We start from the raw sequence: 26,721 nt of genomic DNA, 5'->3' as shown, positions 1-26,721 counted from the left end.
CAGTCTCTGGCATGAGCTTCTTACATAGTAGGCTTTCCAGAAGGTTCATTCAGTGGACACAGACCATTCAGACTCACAGAAACCTATAGGTCCCACAGAGGGCTGGAACCCCATCTGGGAGCAAGCCACAGGCCTCCTGAGGTACTGGGATCCCCGCCCTAATGTGGGGAACTCCAGGTACCAGGTAACCCACTTAGCCAGAGAGCAAAGCCCTTTCTCAGCCTTCCTCTCTCTCCCTCCCAACTCTGTACAACCCTACTATTTTTAGCCCAGCACCTAATCTCTGCAATGAAGGTTTCCTTCTCTTCACTCGATTCAAGGGACCAGCTCGCTAGAAAAGTAAATGTGATCTGCATGCAGCCCAGACCTCCCTCAGTTCCTCCACCAAATGAGGGCGCCTTTATGAGAGCAGAATGTCCAACTGACCCTTTATTTATGTGGACTGTCCTTCGCAGCGGTCTCTGTGCTGGGCTTCCTCATTGATTTAGCACTAGGATCTGAAGAGCCCAGACTTCTGGCTGGTGGAGGGCCCTGCCCCAGGACGTGGACTGCAGGCCTGGGCTCCCACATGCTTCAGCAGCCGGGCCTGCAGCTCCACGCGCCAGGGTGGGGAAACCACGCCAAGCAGGCAGCGGGGCCCTCGCCAACCACACTCCTCTTCTGAGAAGACATGATTTTAAAAGGGTCACATCTTGGGGCTTTCAAGGAAAAGGTATTTTGCTGGCAAGCAGGGCTGGCCAAAAAAAAAAAAAGAAAAAAGAAAGAAAGAAAGAAAGAAAAAAAATCACATGGCTAAAATAAACCAAGGCATATAAATTAGAGCAAGTTTTATAGATCGAGTTGGAGTGAGTCTAAACACCAACATCATTAAGCGCCCACGGTGGGCCAGACTCGTGGCCAAGCCCTTCACACACAAGCCTGACTGCCAGCTTCAGCCACCAGCCAAGCGCGCCTGTCTCTCTGGCGTGTCCCAGGGTTAGTGGCAGACACCTTGGTCACAGGCTATCAGGAGGCCACCAGCATGAGAGGGTCCCTGGCATTGCACACACACTACGGCTCAGGATTCTGTCCGGCTTCTCCGAGATCAAACCAAGGCCCAGGAAGGTGAGCTATTCCAGGCAGCCTGCACAGTGAGTAAGGGACGAACCGTGCAGGGACAGGTCCCCACATACCTCCCACGCAGGGGCGGAGGGCAGTGCAGACCAGCCATGGGGCATGTGAACCCCAGCCCCTCTCTTTTGCCCAGCAATTCATTCCTCTCTGCTGCTCTCTGGGGAGGCTGACCAGGCCCTGGCCCACAGCAGCTCACTCACTTGGCTTTCCCAGAGGCTGGAGACTGGTAAAGCAACCAGTTACTATCTGCTGAGCGTGCAAACGAGGGAATGAGTAAGTCAACCAAACGAGGGAATGAGTAAGTCAACGGAGGGGGTGGGGCACGCACACCCACTGCCTCCCCTTCTCATCTGTAAATGGTGAAAGATCTGCCTCAAAGAAGTAGGTGAACAAAGCATCCACCATGGTAAAGACCCTTCTGTCCCTCCTCCCAGCCAGCCTCCTGCAGAGCCACACAAAAGCCTGGCTGGAGAGAGCAGAGGGCCTGAGCAAGCCCAGGGAAATGGAGCCTTTGCCTGAGGCCAGCACTGGCAGGGACTGGGAAAGGAGCTGCTAATGAATAAAGGTGACACAAGACAACGCTGCAACTCAGAAAACACACACACACACACACACAAATGAGCTCCTGAACATCATGACACAGCTACTGCAAAGGCCTCTGGCCAATCTCACATGAGTATTTCTGCTGACCTCTGAGCGGGAACCAGCTGGAACACCGCCAGTCATGAAGTTCTGCAACGGGGCTTTTTGGTGGCTTGTACTTTCCTTGTCAGCCCCAAATGAAATTAATCAGACTGGCACCCCTTCCTGCACCCCTTCCTTTACACTTCCCCCACCCCTCCTCCCACCACCCTGCAGCTAGGAGTCCAGGTGGGCTGGGGAACTCCTGGGTCACACCCCCGCACCCCAGCCAGGCGCACACACAGGTACCTCCGGAGGCGATGTAGAACCCGCTGGGTGCATACTTGGCCACCACGACCTGATGGGCGTGCTCCGTGTAGATGTCAGCAAGGGCTGGGTTCTGCGGGGAGGAGACCAGAATGAGCACAAGGAACGCAGCAGCAGTCAACTGCTTTTCCCTCTCCCGATGAGCGGATTCAGGGGCTAAAAATAACACACGCACGAACATCTCAGTCAAAACCTCCATAAAGAAAAATCCTAGCAGTATGACTCCCTACCCACACACCCAGTGCCTGCCTGCCTGTCTTCGGGTGATAGAAATCGAAGTAGTTTTAACTCTTTCTCTTTAGTCTGCAGCTGTCGAAGTGGAGATGCTTGTCTTTTCTTTGCTTTTCTGCACCTGACACAGTACAAATATGTACTTGTAAGATACACTCAAGACAAGTTTCATGGGAGAAAAGTCTACCACTCTCTCTTCCTGGTGGGGAGCTTCCCGGAGTCAGCTGTGTGCTGGTCTCCCTGTTCAGAAGCAGCTCTGCCCCGGACGCCAAGCAGCAGGTGGCCCGAAATGGAGCCCTGGCTCTTAGCTCCAGCAGCCTGGTGGGGCGCAGCACTGGGACCCTACCCCTGTCACAACCTTCAATGGGAAATGTGGACTTTACCACCTGCTTCGTAGCCCAGATGGAAGGCTGGCTGGACTCACAGCGAGAACAGGGCTGGCGTCCCGGACCACTACTCGCCAAGAAGGTTCTAATGTCTGATTTACCAAAAGAAGATTGCGGTACCCCCACTTCCACATACACTCAAGCAGTCTCAGCAAACTGGAAACACATACACTGAGATGCTCCTGATCTGTCTCTATGGCTGGGCTTTCTTTCTGGAAGGAATAAAAACTCGGTCATCTACTCCCCATTCCTGCTGTCAGGTAAACCAAGCGCTCTTCAAAGAGGCCACATCCCCCTGGCTGGAGGCTGAGGACACATCAGGTTCCAGTGTAGACACTCTGTTTTCTAGAGGCAGCTGCTGCAGGAACATCTGGCCTGATGCCCAGCTGCCCCCACTGCTCTCCAACCTGACCACAAGGTCAGAGGCCTGCAATTTTCTCAGCCTTCCGGCTACAGCATCCCCAGCTCCTGACTCTACCAGACTGAGACCAGAGCAGCTGACCCTAAATTCTAGCCCCGCCCACCACCAGCCACCTCTGACATTCCTGTTGGCCTTCCCCTGGCTGGCCAGGACCACCCCACCTGCCCTCTGACCCCTACTTACAAGGCTTAACTGCAGGGTTACTTCCTGCATGAAACCTCCTATGCCCCTTAAATCATTTACCTTGTTCCCTAAGGTACTCAGGACACACAATAAAGGTATTCCCTGCTTTTACAAAGTTTGCACTATGCCACAAGATCTACATTAATACTAGTTTTCACTAACCGAAAGCAAGCCACACAAGATTTTCACTTTCATAAAAAAAGGCAAAAAGCCAAAATAGCATTTAGCCCTATTTCTGTGGTGAGATGAGCTGGTCTGGGGTAGTAGGCACCCCGGAGCAGTGTGGGGTGACCCCCAGCTCCTTCCCTAGGAGCCACACTCAGCATCTCAGTCTCAAACAGCCAGAACTCTAAGCCGTGTCTGGGAGCACCTGGGCTCTCCATTTATTTCATGCATCTGTTAGCAAGACATATCCTAAAGTATCAGAAACGCCAGGAGAGGTGATTTTTTGGGGAGGGTCTATGAACACTCTATACTCTTTTTCATATAAAGCAATGGTAACAATGGTAACTGCCTCTTTGCTTTAGGCCATTTGGGCTCACGTGAGGTTTCAAAGAATGCTCTGTTTTGGATAGTGGGGAAACCTGAAGTCCCAAACCTTCTTGTCATCGCTTCCAATTAGTTTTTCTGCGACCTGCTTCAAGTGCATTTATCTCTTCGGCCATCAAAGCAGTTCACAGCTAGCCAGTAGTCAATAAATTTTTGGGGGGGGGGGTGGTTACAAAGTCTTTTTCACCCTAAGACTTAACACATGGCATTAATGTGATGTAGTGAGCACTTAATATACGTGTTTCATAAATTGATCCATCTCGGAATAAACATTTACTAATGAAATTAGAAGGGTATCAGGTACTCAAAATAAGATGTCATAAATGGCACACAGGTATATGCAAAGGTGCTTGAGTCTTTGGCCTTTAGGGAAAAGCAAATGGAAACTACAGAAAGATACCGTTCCACACCCGCTAGAATCAGGAAGATCGAAAGACTGATGTCACCAAATGCTGGCAAGGATGGGGGCGCAGTGTACTGGAAAGTTTCTGTGTTGCTGGTGGGAATGCAAAATGGTGTAGCTGGAAAACTGTCTAGCTGGTGATTCATGAGATTAAGCATATACTTACCACACACCAAACATGCAATCCCGCCCTTCGGTATTTACCCAAGAAACCAAAGCACACGTCCACAAAAAGATACATATACATGAAGGTTTATAGTTGCTTTACTCATTAACCGTCCAAATTAGAAAATAACCCCAATGTCTACCAATAGACACTGAAGAAACACCACCCTATATCCACAGTGGAACACACCCGGGCAACCAAGGGGGCATACACTAACACGCCCAGCAACACCAGTGAACTGCAAAGGCATTACAAAAAAGTCAGACACAAAAGACAACACTGGGTTGCAGGACTCCTTTCTTATGACTTTCTAGAAAAGGCAAACTTACAGGGACAGAAAGCAGATTGGTCCTTTCCAGGTGTTAGGTATGGAGGGAACCCACCGACGGCAACGGGTTAAGAGAGCCCTTCTGGAAATCACTGTGGTGGTGTTTATGGGGCTGTGAGTATCTGTCACGTTGAGCAGCAGATAAATCTTGCTGTATCTAAACTATGCCTCAGTAAAATTAAGATGCCTGGTATCCATTAACATCTGCCGAATCCAACTCATTCCAGCCCAGATTAGTGCTTCTTATCCTAACACCCCAACATGGACAAAATCCCTTGCAAAGAAGTGGGCCAAAAGTGGTCTGTGGACAGGCCACCCCCACTGAGATCCTTTCCAGGTGTGTTTCAAAGCTGACTGAGGGGTCTTACATTCTAACGGGGGACACCACGAGCCCATTTTACAGATGAGAAACCATCCCATGGGCAAATGACCACCCATGCTGGCACTCATCCCCACTGGGCTCTGCTTTTAAAAGGGTGGGCATGTGAGATCAGTAGGCACTGGCCCTGGGAGAAGTTCTGCCCCTAAACATTCCTTCCCCTAAATGGTCAGGGTGCTGAGTCCAGGGGGCGTGAAACACCCAAGGTCATCCCCAGCAGGCTCAGCTCCAGAATCCTGGGCTGGATGAGACATCTCTCTTGTCTGCACTGCAAATACAACTAAGCCAGCGAGGGAGGGGGCCAAATTCTCCAAATTGAGCATAATGACCTCATCTGGGTCCATTGCAAACTCCCCACCTCGGCTTAGTACACACAAGGAGGCTGGCTACTAGAGGCAGAAATGTCCCACTGTCGTCCTGCCAGTTCAGGCTCATTCCAGATCAGCTAAGGCCACAAGGCACTAGGATTTGTACCCAACACCCCCCGCCATAGCTGGCGGCAGGCTCCCCTCACTTGCCCTCTCTCTCCTGCTGCCTCAGGCAAGGAGAATAGGACTTGGGTGAGTAATTTATTTGGGGCAGGGCTAGGCAACAGGGGAAATGAGCCAGTGACGGGAAGAAAGCCAATTCTGGGTGCACCAAGGAATATTCCTGCTAAGGCACGGGCTTCCCCTCCCTGGCAGTCTTGGGAGATGGTTCAGGACAGGCCTAACCCCACTGCCTCCACTCTTTTCAGACCCCCACCCCCCACACAGGACCCCCACAGGTCTGCCCTTCCAGGCTAAGAAGCCGCTCCCTGGGCTGATGCCCTTATGGGGCCAAGGCCCCTTTACTCCTCAAGCCAACCTAGGGCTATATAACAGGGGCACCCGCTCCCCCTACCACCTGCAGCTCAGGGTCTGGCAGGGGGCACTCAGCAACACTGCTAGGTGAGGGGCAGAGCTCAGGGCTGTTAAGGCCCTGGCATAAGCCCCGGAAGGCTGCCCCACACTTGGGGGAGGTCGGGAGTCTCACAGAAGACATGAGAGGACACAGAGGCACAGATTTGAGGAAAGACACGGGCATGGAGGGCCTACCATGTGCCTTGCAGACCCTGCAAACACCTGTGGGGACAGCAAGGTGGGGGCGCTCTGGCCACAGTGGGAGCCAGACGACAGGAGGCACCTTGGCCCAACCTGAGGCGGCCCTCTCCCCTGCAGACTACATACCACCCAGCCTCCCACCTGCGCAGACACCCATCCCCAAGACCAGACTTTCTTCCGCCAATCCTGTCAAACAGGAAACAAATCCAAACCCCCACGCCCTCCAGGTCTCCACCTTGCCCAAGGAGACTCCCTCCATCAAGGGAGGATTCCCAAAACTCACTTCATATGGGCAGTGTCTAACTGAGCTACCGACTCCCCAAAGCTCTTTCAGGTCCTATGTCCTCTCAACCTCAGGGCTGAAGAGGGATCAGAGGTCACCACACCATCCACAGTGAGGTCAGTGACTGGCCCAGGTCACAGGGCGTGGCAGCTCTGACCTCAGCTCCTGAACCACAGGGAGCCTGGTGGACGTATCAGGAGATTGGGAAGGCCTCCCTGAGCAACCAGTGTAGAAGCTGTTGGACCTGGCATGGCAAGAGGGGCCTCTGTGCTCTCCTGGAGCAGCTCATGGTCCCTAGAGCCTCCAGAGAGAGAAAGAAAGCCCTGGGCAACTCCGAACCCAGCCCAGGCATTGTGAGCGTGACCTTCCCGGAGGATTGCGTTTCAGAGCATGGACTTTCTAACAACTTCTAGTTCCTAAAAGCAGTCCTGGTAGCTGGACCTGTGCATCCAACACAATGTGCAGAGATCTCTATAGAAGACTAAGTACAAACTTGAATTACTGCGCAGCAGTCCAGTGAGAAGCAGCCACACAGATAAGTATGCTTCCAGAGCGCAAGCTGGGGCCCAGAAGCCGAGCCCCGACCTCGCTGCCTCAAAAGACAGAACATGTAAGTGTGGCTCATTCACTCCTTCCAAGAACTCCCTGCACCCACTTGGGGCTGGCCCTGTGGATCCAGCAGTGAACGAATGCTCTGTACTCTGTACGAGTCCAACAGGCCACCAAGGTAGCTGGCCCGAAGAATGGCACCTCCCACTGACAATCCAAAGTCCATCTTCCATTATGCCTGCTCCTTCCGTCAGGAAATCACTGAGTGACTTTGTTTTTTGACTTTATCTGCCTCTGTCTGGAACTCCTTCCCTCCTCCCTGGTCCTCAATGACATCTCCTAATTAGCTTCTACCACACAAGCAAAGGCCACCTCCGAGAATCCTTCCCTGCTGCCCCAATTGGAAATGATCTCATCCAGCCCTGAATGCCCACCATGTGCCCTCGCCGCCCACCCCGCCACCCTCACCACTTACCGCCTTGCACCACATGCCACACTTACACCCATGTGCCTTCTCCCTAAGCGGGCCCCGCAAGGGCAGGGCCTGGATGTGACCCAACACGGCCACCTCCAAAGGCCCCAGAAGGCCAAGGCTGGCTAGACCCCGAGAACCGGTTCTGAAACATCGTGCCCAGATGGTTCACTCTCAGCCATGAGGGTGGACCCTTCTATTGACTTCTCTGAAACCTCACAGGAAGGTAACCTTATAACCCACTTCACAGGCAAAAGCTGCACACACAGAACGGGATGTGCGCAAGGCTACCCGGCTGGTAAGCAGTGTGCGTGGGGACCTGAAGTCAGGTAAGGGCGTTTGTTCCTCAGTTCTATTCTCTTACCTGTGGTTGGTACCATCGTCAGCCTGATTCTCTGACTCAGAGGAGCACTTTAGTCTGGCCGACAGGTAAGGATTCCAGAACTGGCGTGGGGCCATTCAGCAGTCCTGCATGGTCTGCTGCTCCCTGAGGGCCTGTCCCTCTTGCCTCCAAGCTCAATCCCTTCCCAGTGCAGCAAATCAAGCTGTAACACAGGGACCTCTGCACACAGGACAGTGGCACCTTCCTTCCTGCCCTCCCTCTTTTCCTCTTGTCTGCCCAGAGCCTTACTGAGCAGTCCTGCGTAGAGTCTGGGGAAGGCTGCTCAGGGTCAGATGCCAGCACCTCCTGGGGTCTGGTGTCCACATTTTTAAAAAGAGCAAGTCTCTAGGCAACACGGCGGTTGTGTTGCCTAGAGACTTGTGAGGAAGGCACTGTGGACCGTCACAGCTCAGGCAACCCTCTAGGGATACTTGTGAATGAACTCTTCTAAAGCCCATGATGACCCCATGATTATTCTCCCTACTCTTCCAGATCAGAAAACCAAACCGGTTTAAGTACAGCCACTGCCCAGCACAAAATGTACTCAAGCACAAGGAGCTCCTCTGCCAGAGGCAGGGCTCAGGGCTGCTGCTGGATTGGCACACATCTGTGTTCCCTGAAGAACAGATGAACATGGGCAGGGCTGGTGGGGAGGTGGGGAGAGGACTGGAGTGCCCATGATGGGATGGTATATGGTGGAGAAATTGCCATCTTCTGGGTAGGATCCTAAGGAGCAGGGATAAAATCAGTGGGTAGAAGCTACTAGTAGGCTGACCAGAGCTTGAGGTCTAGGTTCTTCTACAGGGGCTATCACCACAACCAAAAGTGTGCAGGTTCCACCACTGGGACTTTTAGAAGAGAAGCAAAAAGAGCCCTCTTCCCTCCAGCGTCTACATATCCTCTATAATGAGGCCCTATGGGGAAAGATGGGTTAGTGGGGGAACAGTCTGGGGGTCAAGACTGCACAGGGACCCAAATGGGCATCTCCAACCATTTCAGGACAGGGTTGACTTCCATAACCCAAGCAGAACCAGTACCACCTTTCTGCTGGCTTCAGAGATGAGGTCATAGCCTTGTTTTCTTTGTAACCTTGAAGACCTTGCTATCCCTCTCTATACCTCCAGGAACAGAAACGCCTAAGAAATGTATCAAAACCATGGACCCCCTGCAGGAGCCCCTAACTGTGTGAGAGCATACAAGTCTAACTTCTAACCTTGCTGCACACTTGGCTTCCTCTCTAGATTCTCTCCCATCTCCACTTTCTCACTCCTCCTCCTGGAAAACTCTAACTCATCCTCCAAAACACAACTCAAATGTTCTCCTTCTCCAAAAACCTTCCCTGCTGCTCTGTGGCACAACCGGTTCTTCTTTCTTGTTCCCAAATCACCAGGACATTCTTTTAAAGTGCTTTACCAGATCATTAGAATGTTATCCACCAAGGGTAACAACATTCAATCTCAACACTACTGATGTTGTGGGCCAGATAACTTGTAGCACAGCCCTGTGAATTGTGGGATGCTTGGCGACACGCCTGGCTTCTACCAACTAGACAGATACCCGCAGCACACAAAACATCTTCAGACGTTGCCAAGTATCTTAGGGGATGGGGCGGGGGCAAAATCTCCTCACATTGATTTGAATCTTGGGCACTGTGGTCACAGGCAGGGCTCAGCAAGACAAGCTTCGTGAATGCAGGAAACATTAAGAACCAAAGAGCGAGGTGGTGGGTATTATACAGGGCACAGATTGCATGGAGCACTGGGTGTGGTGCAAAAATAATGAATACTGTTATGCTGAAAAAAAAAAAAATTAATTAAAAAAAAAAGGAACCAAAGAGCGGTTCTACCAACTGCTGATAAGCATTTGCTTGGGTGTTTTCATCTTGAATCTCAAATCTTAGGTACAGAACAATCTCAACTGCAGATTCAATCCTATTACTAGTCTGCCTAACCTCTTAATGGTTCTGGTAGCCTCTGACACAGGGCTGCTTGATCGCTGACAGCTAGAGCCCCTCCCACACCCAGGCTCCGACCCTGGAACTCGACAACCCTGTAGAGGCCCTCTTTCTCAAACCTGCCTCATTTGTCTGGCAGCACAGCGCCTGTGCTTCCTCTCAGGGTCAGTCCCATCCAGTTTCCAGAGTTAGTTTTCCCCACTGGACTGTGAGCTCTGTGAGGAAAGGCCCATGGGCTCTGCTACAAAGCAGATGCTTGGTAAGTACTTATAACACGGTTCACTGGAGCTTGAGGTACAGGAGGTGGGGGGGCAGGGCAGTGGGACAGGGATGGAAAGGAAATGCCTATCCTGGGTCAGGCAACACTCAGGGAACCCTATGAGACTGGATGTGGGACAGCCAAAGCACCCAAGAATCACTGGCCCACGAAGTAAGTCACCACCACGTCACTTGGGCTCCAGGCAGCCCCATGGCCTGGTCTGAGCCTGTCTCCTCACTTCTTAAAGATCCAACCCCCAGGTCTCTTCTGGTTGAATCTCATGCATGTGTTGCCTACTCACGTGTCCAGGTGGTACTCCAACACGCCACTCCCTCCTACCACCTGGAAGCTTATGTCGCTCCCAAGACCAGTTTAGACAGACCTCCCCTGTATCTGGACTCCCCACAGGGCTGGTGGTCATCCTGGATGTATAGCAAGGACTCAAGAGGCATGTGCAAATAGACAGAAGGGACAATGTCTATCCTTCTGGAGCCATCTGTCCTTTCGCAGACACCCCCCACCCCTTGGGGGCACACGCACAGGTGGTCCTTCCGCACAGGGCTGGCAGATCACCCCAGGACAAACTCAGCACTCATGTTCAACAACCCTGAACTTCAGGGGCGCCTGGGTGGCTCAGTGGATTAAGCCGCTGCCTTCGGCTCAGGTCATGATCTCAGGGTCCTGGGATCGAGTCCCGCATCGGGCTCTCTGCTCAGCAGGGAGCCTGCTTCCTCCTCTCTCTCTCTGCCTGCCTCTCTGCCTACTTGTGATCTCTCTCTGTCAAATAAATAAATAAAATCTTAAAAAAACAACAACAAAAAAAAAACCAACCCTGAACTTCACACTGTGCTTTGAAGCAGACTGTGTTGAACTACAATGTATCACTTCCTGGAATTGGATTTTATATACATAACTTTGTCAAACATACATATTTTAGTTCTACAATCTAGGGCCTGGACTTCTTTAAAAGCGAGATCCAAACCTGCCCTCGTAGCAAATCTGCTGGCTGCTTTTGGCAGCTTTCGAGGGGCCTCTGCTGGGAAGTTTATGTGCCAAAGCTGTTCTGTACAGGGATGTGATGCTGGGCAGCTCAGAATCCTGAAGAGCCTCCTTCACGGTCACTGGGAGTAACTCTTCCTGTCGTTGCAGAATCAGCAGGAGCAGTGGCCATGCCCGCCCCATGCTGAGAATATACCAGGCTCTCCCCTTCTGGTAGATAGCCACACCACTGCATACTTTAATTCAGGTGAGTTGAAAGAAAATAGGTAAGAAACATTCTTCTCCATGAGCTTATAAAATGCCTTTATACTGGGTTCACAAAACAACTTTTAAGTCAACACAATGAGCGGCGGCAGTGGTCCCAAGTGGGAAGGAAGTCATATGGGTATGGATACCTGTTTGGTTTGAAAGGAGGGGAATGCCACAAAACTGAGCTCCAGCAACCTCAAGCAAGCTGAGCTTCTTTAATTTCCAGGAAATAAAGCCTGCGACAGCTGCCTATTATCTCCATGACACAGCTTCACTTTCAAGGCCTTTTAACCAATGGATAAACTTACTGAGCACCTGTTACGGGCCAGGTACTTTCCTGGGTGAGGACACAGCAGTGAATGAAACAGGGGAGAGCCAAGGCCTGCTTTCAAGGAGTTTCCAGTCCAGTCCCAGAAGACAGGCACTTGTCTTCTACTTCTTCTACTTGTCTGCCTGCTGGCTCGCTTTGCGTTAGCACAGAGGGGCAGAAAAGGCCAGGATGGGAGTGCTACAGAGACCTATGCCCTGAGACAGATAGGTGACAGATCTCAGAAAGCGCATAGAAGCAAGAGTGCCTGGAGCTGAGTGGGAAGGGTCGGGGAGGGAGGTTTGGGGGTGAGACCGGAAGAGATGTTGTATCAGGCTAGATGGTGAAGCTGTATCAGGCACGGTAATTACGGCACAGCAAAGGGGCAATGGACACCATCTCGTATTTTAACGTAACTGGTCCAGCTGAGCTCTGAGAGCAGACTGGAGCACAGCCACCTTGGAATCAAGAAGACCAGTTTGGGTTTTCTGTTTTGCAATCCGGAAAGGATGGTAGCTTGGAGGAAGGTGAAAAACATAACAGGTAGAAAAAAATGTCAGATTCTGAAGTTAGCTTGACAACAGACACTAGGATCCACTGACGAAGGAACTATGGAATGGAAGAAAAAGAGGGAAATCCAGAAGTCCCAGGTTTGGGGCCCGAACGGCTGGAGAAATGGCACTGCTGTTTTGGGGGAAGGACACATGAGGAACCTGAATGTGGTTTGGACAGGCCAAGCAGACATCTGTTGGACATTCCTTGACCTAATTCCAATCTTTTCTTCTGGGTTTCCTCTCTTTCCCAAGCCTGTAATATAACCAGACCATCATCTTTCCTATTCCCTGAATGGTCATGAGAGTTCCCCATAGCTTTTTCCCAGGAATGCTGTACCCCACTAAAAATGGTATCCATCTTTAACTGAGTACCAATTATCCCCCAATCCAAAAAGAGCCTAAGGGCCTAATTTTCACCCAGAACAGGAACACATTAGCAGCTCCCCATGCTGTCTGGGCCCGACAAATAGCTGGGAAAGAAAAGCAGATGCACCCTCAAGAGAGAATGGTGAACTCAGGAACCAGCAAAACTAAAGACTTCTGAAGAGGGGCGCCTGGGTGGCTCAGTGGGTTAAACCTCTGCCGTCTGCTCACGTCTGCACTGGGCTCTCTACTCAGAAGGGAGCCTGCCTAACCCCCCTCTCTGCCTGCCTCTCTGCCTTCTTGTAATGTCTGTCAAATAAATATATATTTAAAAAACAAAAACAAAAACGAAACACCTCCGAAGAATGAGCAAACTGGGTTTCACAAGCAGGGGAATGTTTGCAGGGGGGTGGAGGTGCTTGTGTGCAGCTGTGAATAATTCTCACTTGAAGCAGCTCCAAGGATCGGCCTCCTTCACTGTGCTGGCCTGACCCCTCTGCAGAGCAATGGGCCCACAGGGCTGAAAGATGCATCTGGTCAAGAACTTTCGTGGCACCCGACAAAGGGCAGGTACGTCACATGAGGCCCCCCACCTGGATGCACATGTAGACTGCCATGACCCGTCCAGGAATTTTAGGGGCCAACTCAAGCGTTCCCCACCCTATATATCCCTGAGAATGGTTTAGTCCATTCTGTCTGCCCAACTACAAGCAAGTACCTACTTTAGGCCATCAAACTTTTATTTACTCACAATCTCGGGACCGCACCCTGGGTATCTCCATCATTACCATCTAAGTCCCTGGTAAGGTTTCCCTCAGTTTTGGGTGAGGCCAGATCAGCTTTCTAGGAATCCGTAAGACTAGCACAACAGAGTGTGGCACCTCCGGGGAGCATTCACACCCGCCCACCTCTTCGTTTGACATGCCCAGCAATCCAGGGCAGGGCTGAAACTGCCACTCGGAGCTCGGTCCTTCAGCAGAGGAACGACAGTGACCGGCTAGATTGCCCAGAGATGAGGGAAGTGCCAACAGCACCTCAGATCATGCAGAGCCCTCTCTTTTTACATGCAAGAAAAGCATGGCTCCCAGAGACCCTTTACTCCCTTAGCCAGTTGTGAGGTCCCGAGGGCAAGTGCATCTGATCAGCAACAATCCTGGCCCACCAGGGGTAATCACTTGCAACAGATGTGAATCTAAACTGACATCCCTTGGGAGCATGACCAATCAGAATCATCCACCTACATACTGTGCAGAGGCCCAACCCTAAGCACAGTGCAGGAGAACCCCTCCCCCCACAAATGGCTGTGCTGGTACTTCCACCTTCCCTCCCCTATACGGTAACTCGGCCTGAGGAAGGGAAAAGAAAGATTTCAGTGTGCAATCCCAGCAGTGTGGAGACCAAAAAGCAGACTGGGTCATTTCAGTAATTACAGAGGAGTAAGAATTTGCAAGGATTTCCCACAAAATTGGCTCAAGCAGCATTCTCAGCCTGGGTACAGGACGTCTGTCTAAATGATTCATGGGAATAAACTGGTTCCTGATTTTGCACTGGGGCTCACACCAGGTTGAAGTGCAAAGCTCTGAACATGGGTCCTGCTGGCTCTGCCACACTGAGACCCTGGGTGTTAATAATGATCATACATAAGTACCATTTACCAAGTGCTGGGTGTGCGCCAGGCATGCTGGACTGGAGGGACACATCATCTCATTCAGCAGGCACAGGCAGTCCGGGGAAGAGGGGGGAAGGGAGCCTCATCTCATCATCACTTCCATTTTACAGATGAGGACACTGGGATTCAGATGCCTAAGTCACCAACGGCCCCAAGGTCAAGCAGCTGCTGACTGGGTGTGTCTGATCCCCCCAATCCAGAGCCCTTATACTTCTGGTCTGAACTAATCCAAGCCTCAGTTTCCCCAGGAAGAGAGAGAAGAGGGCCTAAATAAGCCTAAAACAGTCTTCTAGGCTTCCGAGGTGTGGTCCCAAGGCTGAGGGGGCGTGGCGTTCTCACCCTCACCAGGCTGCCGGGCGGGAGAAGAGGTGGGGAGCGGGGCGGGAGAAGAGGTGGGGAGCGGGGAGGGAGAATGAACCTGGGAATTGCACCCAGGGTCTGAACCCGCGCCTAGGGAGTAGGTGGGAAGGGGTTACTCACGTCGATGTTCCTTAGAATGACGCACTTTCCATTGGTGTAAAGAAAATTGTTGCCCTTGGGGTCTCCACCAATGATTTTGGAGACGCCCCTCTCCACCTGGGGGAGGCTAGCGAACACCTTCTCTGCGGAGACACAAACCAGGCAGAGCGCGTTAGGGGCACCCTCCACCTTGGCCCCCGGCCGAACTGACAACAGGGGGCCGGGAGCGGACGAGAGAGGGGACCTGGACCGGTCTCAGCCGGTCACCTGTTGCCTCCACCGGGAGGGGCGGCCGCCACTTTGAAGGAGCGCAGGGGACCGCGCGACTTCCTGGTCCGCGCTCCCGACCAGGCCCTTCAGGAACGCGGGGGCTCCCACGGGCCCAGCCCGCAGCACCAACTTTGGGGCACCCCCTGGGCCGGGGATCGCCGCCGGGCGCCCTGAGGGCGGAGGAGCTTTCGCTCGCCCGCTCCCTCTCCCCTCCCCCGCGGCCCGGGACTCAGGCGGGCCGCTCGCGCCCCACGCCACGCCGATGGCCGAGGGGGTCCGGCGGCGTGGACGCCCATCCCCGGGGGCACCGGGCCGCGGCACTTACTGATCTCGTACGGCATCCTCGCCCACTTGTTACCGCGCCCCGCTCGCTAAGACCTCCGGAGCCGCCCGCGCCGCGAAGCAGACTGGCAGAGGCCGGGCCAGGGACCGGGGGCCGAGAGGCGGCGCCGGGCGTGCCGGGCGCGGAGGGGGCGGTCCGAGGCCGGGGCTCCGAGGCCGGCTCGCGCCCTGCCCTGCGCGCTGCCGCTGCGGACGCGCCGAACCCGGAAGCGCGGTCCCGCGCGCGGCTCGCCCCCCAGCTTTGACCATATATAGTCAAGCGCTCAGCTCGGCGACTGCAGCCCGCGTGAGGCTGCGCGGACCGGGCCGCCCCTCCCCCGCCCCCGCGGGGCCCCGCCCCGGAAGTGACGTTGCACGCGGCCCCGTAAAAATGTGGCGCGGGCAGCGGGCTGAGTGTCGGGTCCCTTCTGGGTGCTGCTGAGTTTACGGAGTGTAGGGTGGGGTGGGGGGGGCTGCTCCGGCCGCTCCAGGCTGAAGTGCGGGGGGCCGCGCAACGCGCCCGCACGCTGTTGTGGGGCGGGGGGTGTTGGGGGAGCCGTTTCCGACCCTGTGTGTGCGCAGCGGGCGATCCTGGGCCGCTAGCATTCCGGCAGAGTCAAGGCCCGCGCAGGGATTGCAAACTGGTTTTTCTTTTCTTAGAAACATGCCTGAGTAGGAGTCGCCCTTCCTCTAAAGCAGCCGCTGGCAGCATAGATTTCAGGGAAATGCCTTGCTGGGCCTGAACTCTCTCATAACTTCCTTTAGAAACCTAAGAAGCCGAGGAGAGCGAAGGGCATGTAGGCTCTGAGAAAACCAGGGTTTATGAGTCAGGAGGCAGAAAGAAAGGGGGAGCTTCCACTTTCACGATCAAGGCAGCGTGAAAATGGGAAAAGCAAGGGCTCTGAGATGTTGCTTTAAGCCTTCTTTTTCAGTAGGGGGACACAGCTTTCCTGAGGGGCTGCTAAGTGAGGGTATGTAAAGCACCTGTGGGTACTGAAGTCCAACCTGAAAAACCTTTCTCTGATGTACTGGAAAGACCTGTTAGCTCTGTTTCCAGATCTACCCAGGTTAACCATTTCTTGCCTCCTTGACTGTTAGTCTCACAGAACCAGGGCTCACCTGGGTTATCGCAGGTGTTATGTGCCTGTTCTGCTCCTACCACCGTCCCCCACCTTCACCTCAGTCTGTTCTTCAGGTTGCAGTCTGTGTGTTCTATAAACTGAAACCTACTTTTCACCTTAAAGTTTATAGGAACTCCCAAGTCCCCAAGCTAAAGTCTTTAAGACGGCTGACTGGGCCCTAGGTAACAAGTCTCAAGGTTAGGAGAGACTCCCATCTACTGCTCTCAGCTGTACCTTTCTCTTGCACACTGTCTGCCTTGTTCCAGGAATGCCCCAAGATAGGCCTGCCCTAGGTCCTTGGCAATTTACTCTTTTCTCCAGAAGAAACTAATTGCTACAGTATCACTTGCTCAGTGAAGGTCCCTTTCCCTGACCACCTTATTTTAAATCCCAAGCTTCCAGCCCTTAGGAACATATTCCTGATATTAACTTTCCTGTGACTTGTCTAAGTGTTCACCTGGCAGATGTTCAAACGGGTGACCCCGGTACCCCACGTGTGCCCTTTGATCAGGAAGCAGTGGCTGTGAAGGTAGTTTTGTGAAGGACCCTAGAAATGTTAAGTCTTGATATCAAATGGTGATTCCTGAAACAAGTGGTAGCTGTAACTCTGGAGAAACCAGGGTTTGATTATCAGCCCCTAATGAGACTTGGGTTTAGAAGAGGTGAATTCAAAATCACCCCTGGGATATTTATGTAACAGAAGGACCCTCGTGCAAGTAAATCTAAGGCACCAGCCTTGGACTCTTGCAAGCTGGTAACCTTTAGCTCACGTACAAAGCCTTGTTGAACTTAACGCTACTTCACAAGGAGACTAAAACTTCAACGTAGAACATTCTCAAAATGCTGGTAGGAGGGTTTGCTGCTATCCTAGGAAGTCCTATTGATCTGGGGGCTTGAAGTTTAGGTGGGGGTAGGAATGCTTCCCCTACTTTAAAAACAAAGCAAAAACCTGTCTGGACAGCAGGAAGAGGTAGAAAGTTACAAGGTTGAAAGGGAAAAGGGACCCCAGGACATTCTTCCTCTGGCTTGTCTCAGGATTTGTAGGCTTGGTTGTCTCTCAGCTGTAAAGGCTCAGTAACACCTGAGTAGTATCAGCTGTGGCTAGCTGTCTGGCACTTTTTCCTTGGGTTCCTCTACATACACCTTTGTTGATACAACCAACAGCCTGCTTCCCCTCTCTAGGAGGGACCCTGGATGTCAATATCCTGGTGGCTCCTTTTCTACATGTCTGTCCAGCTACTTCTCTTAGCATATCACCTGTTACCAACTGCCTCCCCAGCATCTCTGTAGGGAAGTCCACAAGGCACTTCTTGAGATTAAACCAGCCTAAGACCACACCCACTCCCTCCTGCCATAGGGCTGTTTCTCTGAGGCCTCCCTCCCTTCCCATGGTGACCCTGTTTTTCTGACTATTTTGGCTCCAGCCCTGTCCTCACCCCCTCCACCCTCACCCTGCGTTCAACCCCTCACCAAATTTGATTCTTTGAATGCCTGCATTTCTCAAATCTATCCCTTCATCTCAACACCACTAGGTTCTGAGCTTCTACGCTTCATCCAGTCTCCTTTAACCACTTCCTAACTACTGTGGCTACTCAGAGCCAGATTAACCTACTGGGTGTGGCCAGTAAACCCTGAGGTAGCGAATGAAAAGATTATTTCAGACACCTAAATAGGAGAAAGGAGAGGGAGAGAGGCTCTAGCGGTGAACAGATCCCGAGCTAGACTCAGACTCCATTTTTATTGCAAGTCTCAATACATCAAGTAAGAGCAGAAAAGCAGAAAGGAATGTGAGGCTTTAGTAATCAAGACCTAGACCTATGGGTCCAGGCGTCCACAGCAAGTGGCATCTGCTGTGGATACAGGCTAAGGGTATGATGCATACATGACCCTAAGGTTGAGAGTGTTTTTCATTTAAGTTAAATGTTTACTCCCTAGGTGAGAGCTTTGAGCTGCAGTAAGGATCTGACTCTGGCTGTTTTCAGCTCAAACTTCAAAGCAGACCCAGCGTTCCAGGCCCCCCTCCTTTGTTTTTCGTAATCAGTCTTCTCTTGGGAGACCCATTTCCCTTAAATCTCCTCTATCCAGGCACTGTGAATCCTCACAGTAATCTCAAACCTTGTCAGCACCCCCACACATCTTCTATCTCAAGAGGATGTTGGTCTCTAAGGCCCTGTGGGGATCCAGCCTCAGCTTAGCTTTCTAGTAGCTCTGTGCCTGTGTTCCTTTGGTTCACAAGGGGCCACCCCCAGGGCCTTTCAGCTCTGCTGCTCTGCACAGCGCCTGCCTGGGCCTATTGTCCCTGCTATTTCTGAGCCTTTCCTGCACAGCCCAGTTTAAGGCCAGTCAGTCAACTCTCAGATTAAGGCCAAATTAAGCCCTCTCCTTGCTGGATTGACTTGCTTCCCCACCCCCACTGTGAACTGAGAACAGGGGCCCCCTGTTGAGGGGCTGCAAGATTTTCGAATATTTAGCTAAGGGCCCACCAGGTTGCCCTAGAGGGAATGAGGAATCCGAGCATCCCCTGAATTTGCATTGAATTTCAAAGCAATTAGTGTCTTAAAAACCTACTTAAGTGATTCCTTAAATCTTAAACTCCTAGGCTGGCTCTGGGTAATCTGGTGTCGGTTACTTAGGTAACCCCAACAAAACCCTTAGATCGGCTTCCAGGTGTCAGTACAAGGCCTTGATGCTTCCTTTTTGGGTCAGTTCTGCTGGATGCTTTGTGCTGAAATATGAAGGCGCAGGATACGTAGCTCTACATGAATCCACCACTTCCTGAGCGTGCTTAGCCCAGGAGACTTGGTTTCCTCTTCCATAAACTGGGATCCCACAGGAGACCTGGGCTTTGTCAATTGAATGACTAACCCCTGTAACCGCTACAAGATTTTTTTTTTTTGGGGGGGGTGGGGAGGTCAAATTCCTGCAAGCTACAGGAACTTTAGCATAAGTTACTTTCCCGTGAAGATGATCAACAGTAGATGTATTTGTAGGAGAAAACTCCATATTCCTGCATGTTCAGGAAATATACTCCATATTCCTGCATGTTCATTCCTGCATGTTCAGGAAATATACCCTTATTCCAGTCACTGACCTATCTTAGTTCTTTATAAGCCATGCTTCACAGACCACTAAACCTTCACTATCTGATCTTCCTAAGGTCTGGGTGAGGTCCATCAGCCGGAGACAGCAAACCTGGCTTGAGACTTGAACCTGCGCGACTTCACTCCTTCAGCATAGAGCTGTGAAGCCTCTGGGGCAGTCCCACCACTTCCTTGTCTGTTCTTTGCACTAAGAACTCCTGTAGCTTGTAGAAAGAACACAGCAGCTGTTTTGCTTCTCTCTGCTGCCTGATACTCAGAACTTTGGTTGAAGTGGTGCCCTGAGGGCTGTCCTCAACTCTGCCTCTCTGAAGGGCTTTCTACAACTGAGGACTTCCCCAGCCACTTCCCATGAGCCAGGTGCTGGCTTGCATGTCCTTTGGCTCGAAGGTTAGGACTTGCCCAAGTTTCCAAGCAAAGGGCTACAGGCAGGATTAAAGCTTGGGTCAGCTTTCTCCAAAGCCCAGCTGTTTTCCTTAGTAAAAAGGCGTGATCCAGAGGCAATTGGGTGGCTCAATTAAGTGTCTGACTCTTGACTTCAGGTCAGGTCATGATCTCAGGGTCATGAGATGTGAGTTCTGCATTAGGCTCTGAGCTCAGAATGAGTCTGTTTATCTCTCACCCCCCTGCTTCCCACCTCCCACCGCCCTCCACCCCCAAAATCTTAAAGTGAACCAGACCAACACTTGTGAACCTGTGTTCTTGAACAGGCAACTTTATTTCATTCCAGTGAACGATAGAATCCAGTAGCTCTTCAGTCAAGTGCAAGGATGTCCTTGTTCAGTTGAAAACTGTGACCTGGGACAAATACTCGATTACAATACTACTGTCTTTTCTTTTTGCTGACTTACACTAGAAAATGATCCAGCCGTCTGTTAGGTCAGTTGTGATCTGCTTGGCTTTGGGTGCTGCCCCTGTCCCAGTAGCTGCCATCAAGCAGGCATGTGGCTGCATGTCACTTGACATTCTGCAGTGCTGTGGGGTATTTGGCCCGAGGGCCATGCTGGCCTCCTTCCTGATGACCCTAGAGCCTTGGGTGAAGGGAGCTCTGCTTTGTGTAGAAACCCTGGTACAACCCCCAGGTCTGTCCTTCCTCTGGTCTGGTCAGCACTGGGGTCCTTCTCCCTGGCTGTTGCAGGCATGGAGAGTTCCTGGACCTCTGTGTATGGAAGTACAGGGCGTACTTAAGCCCCAGTTCTGCAGAACTGGCTCTAGGCTACTTCCCCAATAGCTGAGGATCTTGGGAAGTGCCAGAGCACTCCAGAAATCCATCCTGGCTTCTGCCAACACTTCCTGCTTGATTAAAGGAGTCACTGGCCATTTAGGAGCAGACTTTAGTCTGCTCCAAGACCTAAACCAGTCTCCATATTTTCCAAAGCACAGAAAACCCAAAGCTGGCTTTATTGGTAGCTGAGAGGACTTTGGCCTTTTGCTTCCACAGAGAGGGACATGGATTAGCTGGACATAATCTGTTTTTGTCCTTCTGCGGGGAGTGATCAGACCAATAGGTCAGCTTAGGGAACTGGCTAAGCATTGCTGAGCACTTGTTTTGCCTGCATTCTGAAAACAGGTGCTTTGCTTCCTCCAACTGGTTGAGTGTTGGCATATAGACTGCCCAGCCCCTGAAACCAGGCCCACTAAGTCTGCCTGTGGCTGGGAAAGTGTATTTGTTTGCTAGACCTGCTGTCCGTAAGTACCACAAGCTGAAGGACTTAAGCAGCAGACGATCTCCATCTGGTGATGGCAGAATTGTTAATTCCCTCTGCAGGGCGTGAGGAAAAGTCTGTTCTATACTTGTCCCCCAGCTTTTGTGATTTTTGACAATCTTTGATTTATATGCAAGCATCACTTTGATCTCTGCCTTCACGGTCATGTGACATCTCCTTGAGGCTCTGTGAGCCAACCACTACCCCCACTTTCTCTAAGGACCCTAGTCATTTGGGACTGAGGCCTCCCTCCTCCAGAAGGACCCCATTGTAATGGATTACACATACAGTGGCCTGATATCCAATTAAGCTTCTGAGGGTACTGGGGATTAAGACTTGACTGTATCATTGGGATACATTTCAATCCATGAAAGTAGGTAAAAGGGTTGCCTGTTCCACCCCTCTGTCCTCCTTCCCTCTATGTGCCTTTGACTGCTAGTCTGAGGCCTCCTTGGAGGGAAAGACACAAGATGCCTAAGTATGCAGACATGCACAATAGGCAGGAACAATAGTTTTGACACTAGAGCTTTGCCACCCACTTTGGAGTAGATGCCCTTGAGGAAAACCACCAACTAGGATACAAACTGATCCACGGGCAGGTGTCCTGGCAAAGGTTCCCCAAAGAAATGATCAAACAGCTATTCCCCAACCCACCCCCAATCCAACTTCCATTCCAAAATGCTTCAATGCAGCAGCTTAGAATAGCAGCCTTTAAAATAGGCACCAGAACATTTTTGTCATGTTTTGGAGCTACTTGGCATGTGGTGCTGCCCCTAGGGCTCTGAGCCCAATTCCTTAGCCCTGCTGGCGTGGCTGGGAAGGGGCTTCTGCGTCCAAGTGCAGCTTCAGGGTGATGGCAACTGTAGATAACCAGGAGCTGCTGCTTGGCTTCAATGTCCTCAGGAAGGCCTAGGCCCCTTGTCCTGGTTGGGTGGGCTCTGGGACCTACTGATGGCATTGTTGGGACTGGGGTGGTAGGCCTCTGTCCAAGGACAACTTGAATTCTATACGGCAGTGTTTGTTTTCAAAGCAGCAGCTCTACAGGGAGACTGCAAAGTGGGAGGCTGGAGCTGGAAGGAGCTCTGACTTGGGTATCAGAGTGGATGGAGTGCACCACTGTGCACTTGGAGATGACTGGCATTTGGTTTTAATTCTTATCTTTTAAAGATTTTATTTATTCAACAGAGATAGAGCCAGAGAGCACAGTAGGGGGGAAGGGAGGCAAGGGAGAAAGAAGCCGACTGCCTCCTGAGCAGGGAGCCCAACGTGGGACTCAATCCCAGGACCCTGGGATCATGATCCGAGCTGAAGGCAGCCGCTTAACTGACTGAGCCACCCAGGCCCCCCTAGTTTTAAGTCTTTAAAACTAGTTAAGTGTTCTATTGGCTTCAGCGTAGAACATAGTGATTCACCACTCCCATACAACACCTGGTGCTTTTGACAAGTGCTCTCCTAAATCCCCACCCACCTCCCCTCTGGTGATCGTCAGTTTGTTCTCTAGAGTGGAGTCTGTTCCTTGATGTTCTCCCCACACACACACAAATTTGCTGGTTTTTAAAATTCCAGATGAGTGAAATCCCAAGGTAGTTGTCTTTCTGACTCATTTCACTTAGTGTTACAATAATCTCTAGCTCTGTTCTGGCAAATGGCACGAATTCATATGTTTTTATGGCTGAGTAATATACCTGTGTGTGTATACACACATACATTTTTTATTAATTATTTTTATTAGCATATATTATTTGCCCCAGGGATACAGGTCTGTGAATCATCAGGCTTACACATTTCACAGCACTCACCATAGCACATAGCTCCCCAATGTCCATAACTAAACCATCCTTTCTACCCCCCCCCCACCCCACCGGGCCAGCAACCTTCAATTTATTTTGTGAGATTAAGAGTCTCCTATGGTTTGTCTCCCTCCCAATCCCATCTTGTTTCATTTTTTTCCTTCCCTACCCCAAAACCCCCCTGCCTTGCCTCTCAAATTCCTCCTATCAGAGAGATCATATAATACTTTCACTAATTGGCTTATTTTATTTAACATAATACCCTTTAGTTCCATCCACATGGTTGCAAATGCCAAGATTTCATTTCTTTTGATGGCTGCATAGTATTCCATTTTGTGTGTATATATACACCACATCTTCCTTATCCATTCATCTATTGATGGACATCTAGGTTCTTTCCCTAGTTTGGCTATTGTGGACATTGCTGCTATAAACATTTGGGTGCATGTGCCCCTTTAGACCACTACATTTGTATTTTTAGGGTAAATACCCAGTAGTGCAATTGCTGGGTTATAGGGTAGCTCTATTTTCAGCTTTTTGAGGAGCCTCCATGCTGTTTTCCAGAGTGGCTGTACCAGCTTGAATTCTCACCAACAGTGTAGGAGGGTTCCCCTTTCTTTGCATCCTCGCCAGCATCTGTCCTTTCCTGACTTGTTAATTTTAGCCATTCTGACTGGTGTGAGGTGGTATCTCACTGTGGTTTTGGTTGGTATTTCTCCGATGCCAAGTGATGAGCACTTTTTTTGTGTGTCTGTTGGCCATCTGAATGTCTTCTTTGCAGAAATGTCAGTTCATGTTCTCTGTCCATTTCTTGACTGGATTATTTGTTTTTTGGGTGTTGAGTTTGAGAACTTTATAGGTTTGGGATACTAGCCCTTTATCTGATATGTCGTAAATATCTTCTCCCATTCTGTCCGTCGTCTTTTGGTTTTGTTAACTGTTTCCTTTGCTGTGCAGAAGCTTTTGATCTTGATGAAGCCCCAATAGTTCATTTTTGCCCTTGCTTTCCTTGCCTTTGGTGATGTTCCTAGGAAGAAGTTGCTGCGGCTGAGGTCGAAGAGGTTGCTACCTGTGTTCTCAAGGATTTTGATGGATTCCTTTCTCACATGAGGTCCTTCATCCATTTTGAGTCTATTTTTGTGTGTGGTGTAAGGAAATGGCCCAGTTTCATTCTTCTACATGTGGCTGTCTAATTTTTCCGCCACCATCTTTTTGAAGAGACTTTTTTTCCAATGGACATTCTTTCCTGCTTTGTCAAAGATTGGGTGACCATAGAGTTTAGGGTCTATTTCTGGGCTCTCTATTCTGTTCCATTGATCTATGTATCTGTACCATAGTACAGTACCATACTGTTGTGATGATGACAGCTTTGTAATGGAGCTTGAAGTCTGAAATTGTGATGTCACCAGCTTTGGCTTTATTTTTCAACATTCCCTCTGGCTATTCGGGGTCTTTTCTGGCTCCATATTAATTTTAGGATTATTTGTTCCATTTCTTTGAAAAAAAAATTGGTGTTTTGATATGGATTGCATTAAATGTATAATTGCTCTAGGTAGTATAGACATTATATGTTCTTCCAATCCATGAGCATGGAGCATTTTTCCAATTATTTGTGTCTGCCTCAATTTCTTTCATGAGTACTTTATAGTTTTCTGAGTACAAATTCTTTGCCTCTTTGGTTAGGTTTATTCCTAGGTATCTTATGGTTTTTGGTGCAATTGTAAATGGGATTGACTCCTTTTCTTCTGTCTTATTGTTGGTGTATAGAAATGCGACAGACTTCTGTGCATTGATTTTATATCCTGACACTTTACTGAATTCCTGTATGAGTTCTAGCAGTTTTGGAGTGGAGTCTTTTGGGTTTTCCACATAAAGTATCATGTCATCTGCAAAGAGCAAGAGTTTGATGTCCTCACTCCTGATTCAGATGCCTTTTATTTCTTTTTGTTTTCTGATTGTGGAGTCTAGGACTTCTAGTACTATGTTGAATAGCAATGGTGATAATGGACATCCCTGCCATGTTCATGATCTTAGGGGGAAAGCTCTTAGTTTTTCCCCATTGAGAATGATATTCTCTGTGGGTTTTTCATAGATGGCTTTGATGATATTGAGGTATGTACCCTCTATCCCTATACTTTGAAGAGTTTTGATCAAGAAAGGATGCTATACTTTGTCAAATGCTTTTTCAGCATCTATTGAGAGTATCATATGGTTCTTGTTCATTCTTTTATTAATGTATTGTATCACATTGATTTGATTTTGTGGATGTTGAACCAAACTTGCAGTCTAGGAATAAGTCTCACTTGGTCATGGTGAATAATCCTTTTAATGTACTGTTGGATCCTATTGGCTAGTATTTTGTTGAGAATTTTTGCAACTGTTCATTAAGTATATTGATCTGTAATTCTTTTTGTTGGGGTCATTTTCTGGTTTTGGGATCAAGGTAATGCTGGTCTCATAAAATGAGTTTGGACATTTTCCTTCTATTTTTTGGGGAACAATTTCAGAATAGGTATTCTTTAAATGGTAGAATTCCCCTGGGAAGGTGTCTGGTCCTGGGCTCTTGTTTGTTGGGAGATTTTTGATGACTGCTTCAATTTCCTTACTGGTTATTGGCCCTGTTCAGTTTTCTTTTTTTCTTGGCTCAGTCTTGGGAGTTTATACAGCTCTAGGAATGTACCCATTTCTTCCAGATTGTCAAATTTGCTGGCGTATAGTTGCTCATAATATATTTTTTTAAGGTTTTATTTATTTGACAGACAGAGATCTCAAGTAGGCAGAGAGGCAGGTAGAGAGAGAGGAGGAAGCAGGTTCCCCACTCAGCAGAGATCCTGATGGGGGCTCAATCCCAGGACCCCGGGACCATGACCTGAGCCGAAGGCAGAGGCTTTAATCCACTGAGTCACCCAGGTGCCCCTGCTCATAATATGTTCTTATAATTGTATTTCTTTGCCAATGGTAGTGATCTTTCATTTTGATTTTATTTGGGTCCTTTCTCTTTTCTTTTTGATAACTCTGGCCAGGAGTTTATCAATCTTATTCTTTCAAAGAATGAGCTCCTAGTTTTGTTGATTTGTTCTACTGTTCTTTTGGTTTCTATTTTATTGATTTCTGCTCTGGTCTTTATGACTTCTCCTGCTGGGTTTAGGCTTTCTTTGTTCTTTCTCCAGCTCCTTTAGCTGTAGAGTTAGGTTGTATACTTGAAACCTTGTTTTTTGATAAAGTCTTGTATCACTGTATACTTTCCTCTCAGGACCACATTTTCTGTGTCTCATGGATTTTTTTTTTTTTTTTTAAAGATTTTATTTATTTATTTATTTGACAGAGAGAGATCACAAGTAGGCAGAGAGGCAGGCAGAGAGAGAGAGAGAGGAGGAAGCAGGCTCCCTGCTGAGCAGAGAGCCCGATGCGGGACTCGATCCCAGGACCCTGAGATCATGACCTGAGCCGAAGGCAGCGGCTTAACCCACTGAGCCACCCAGGCGCCCTGTGTCTCATGGATTTTGAACAGTTGTGTTTTCATTTTCACTTGTTTCCATGAATTTTTTCAATTCTTTTAATTTCCTGGTTGACCCATTCATTCTTTAGTAGGATGCCCTTTTGTCTCCATGTATTTGAGTTCTTTCCAAATTTCCTTTTGTGATTGAGTTCTAACTTCAGAGCATTGTAGTCTGAAAATAGGCAGGGAATGATCCCAATCTTTTGGTACTGGTTGAGATCTGATTTG

The 26,721-nt window shown here is 50.0% G+C and overlaps 1 protein-coding gene across 1 annotated transcript in view; it reads right to left on the bottom strand.

The window, feature by feature from the left end:
- Window positions 1-15,445, bottom strand: part of WDR1 (WD repeat domain 1) — a 44,014-nt gene extending 28,569 nt beyond the window's left edge. Inside the window, exons 1-3 of the mRNA XM_059165329.1 lie at window positions 15,284-15,445; window positions 14,710-14,831; window positions 2,044-2,134 (exon numbers count right to left, since the gene is read on the bottom strand). Of these exons, the coding sequence (XP_059021312.1) occupies window positions 2,044-2,134; window positions 14,710-14,831; window positions 15,284-15,299 (229 nt within the window). The 5' untranslated portion in view covers window positions 15,300-15,445. The remainder of the gene's footprint in view (window positions 1-2,043; window positions 2,135-14,709; window positions 14,832-15,283) is intronic.
- Between the last annotated feature and the right edge of the window lie 11,276 nt (window positions 15,446-26,721).

The sequence above is a fragment of the Mustela lutreola genome, chromosome 1, assembly GCF_030435805.1.
Source record: "Mustela lutreola isolate mMusLut2 chromosome 1, mMusLut2.pri, whole genome shotgun sequence".
Lineage (NCBI taxonomy): Eukaryota > Metazoa > Chordata > Mammalia > Carnivora > Mustelidae > Mustela > Mustela lutreola.
The sequence above is the reverse complement of the archived record's forward strand: the minus strand, read 5'-3'. Positions and strand labels throughout refer to the sequence as shown.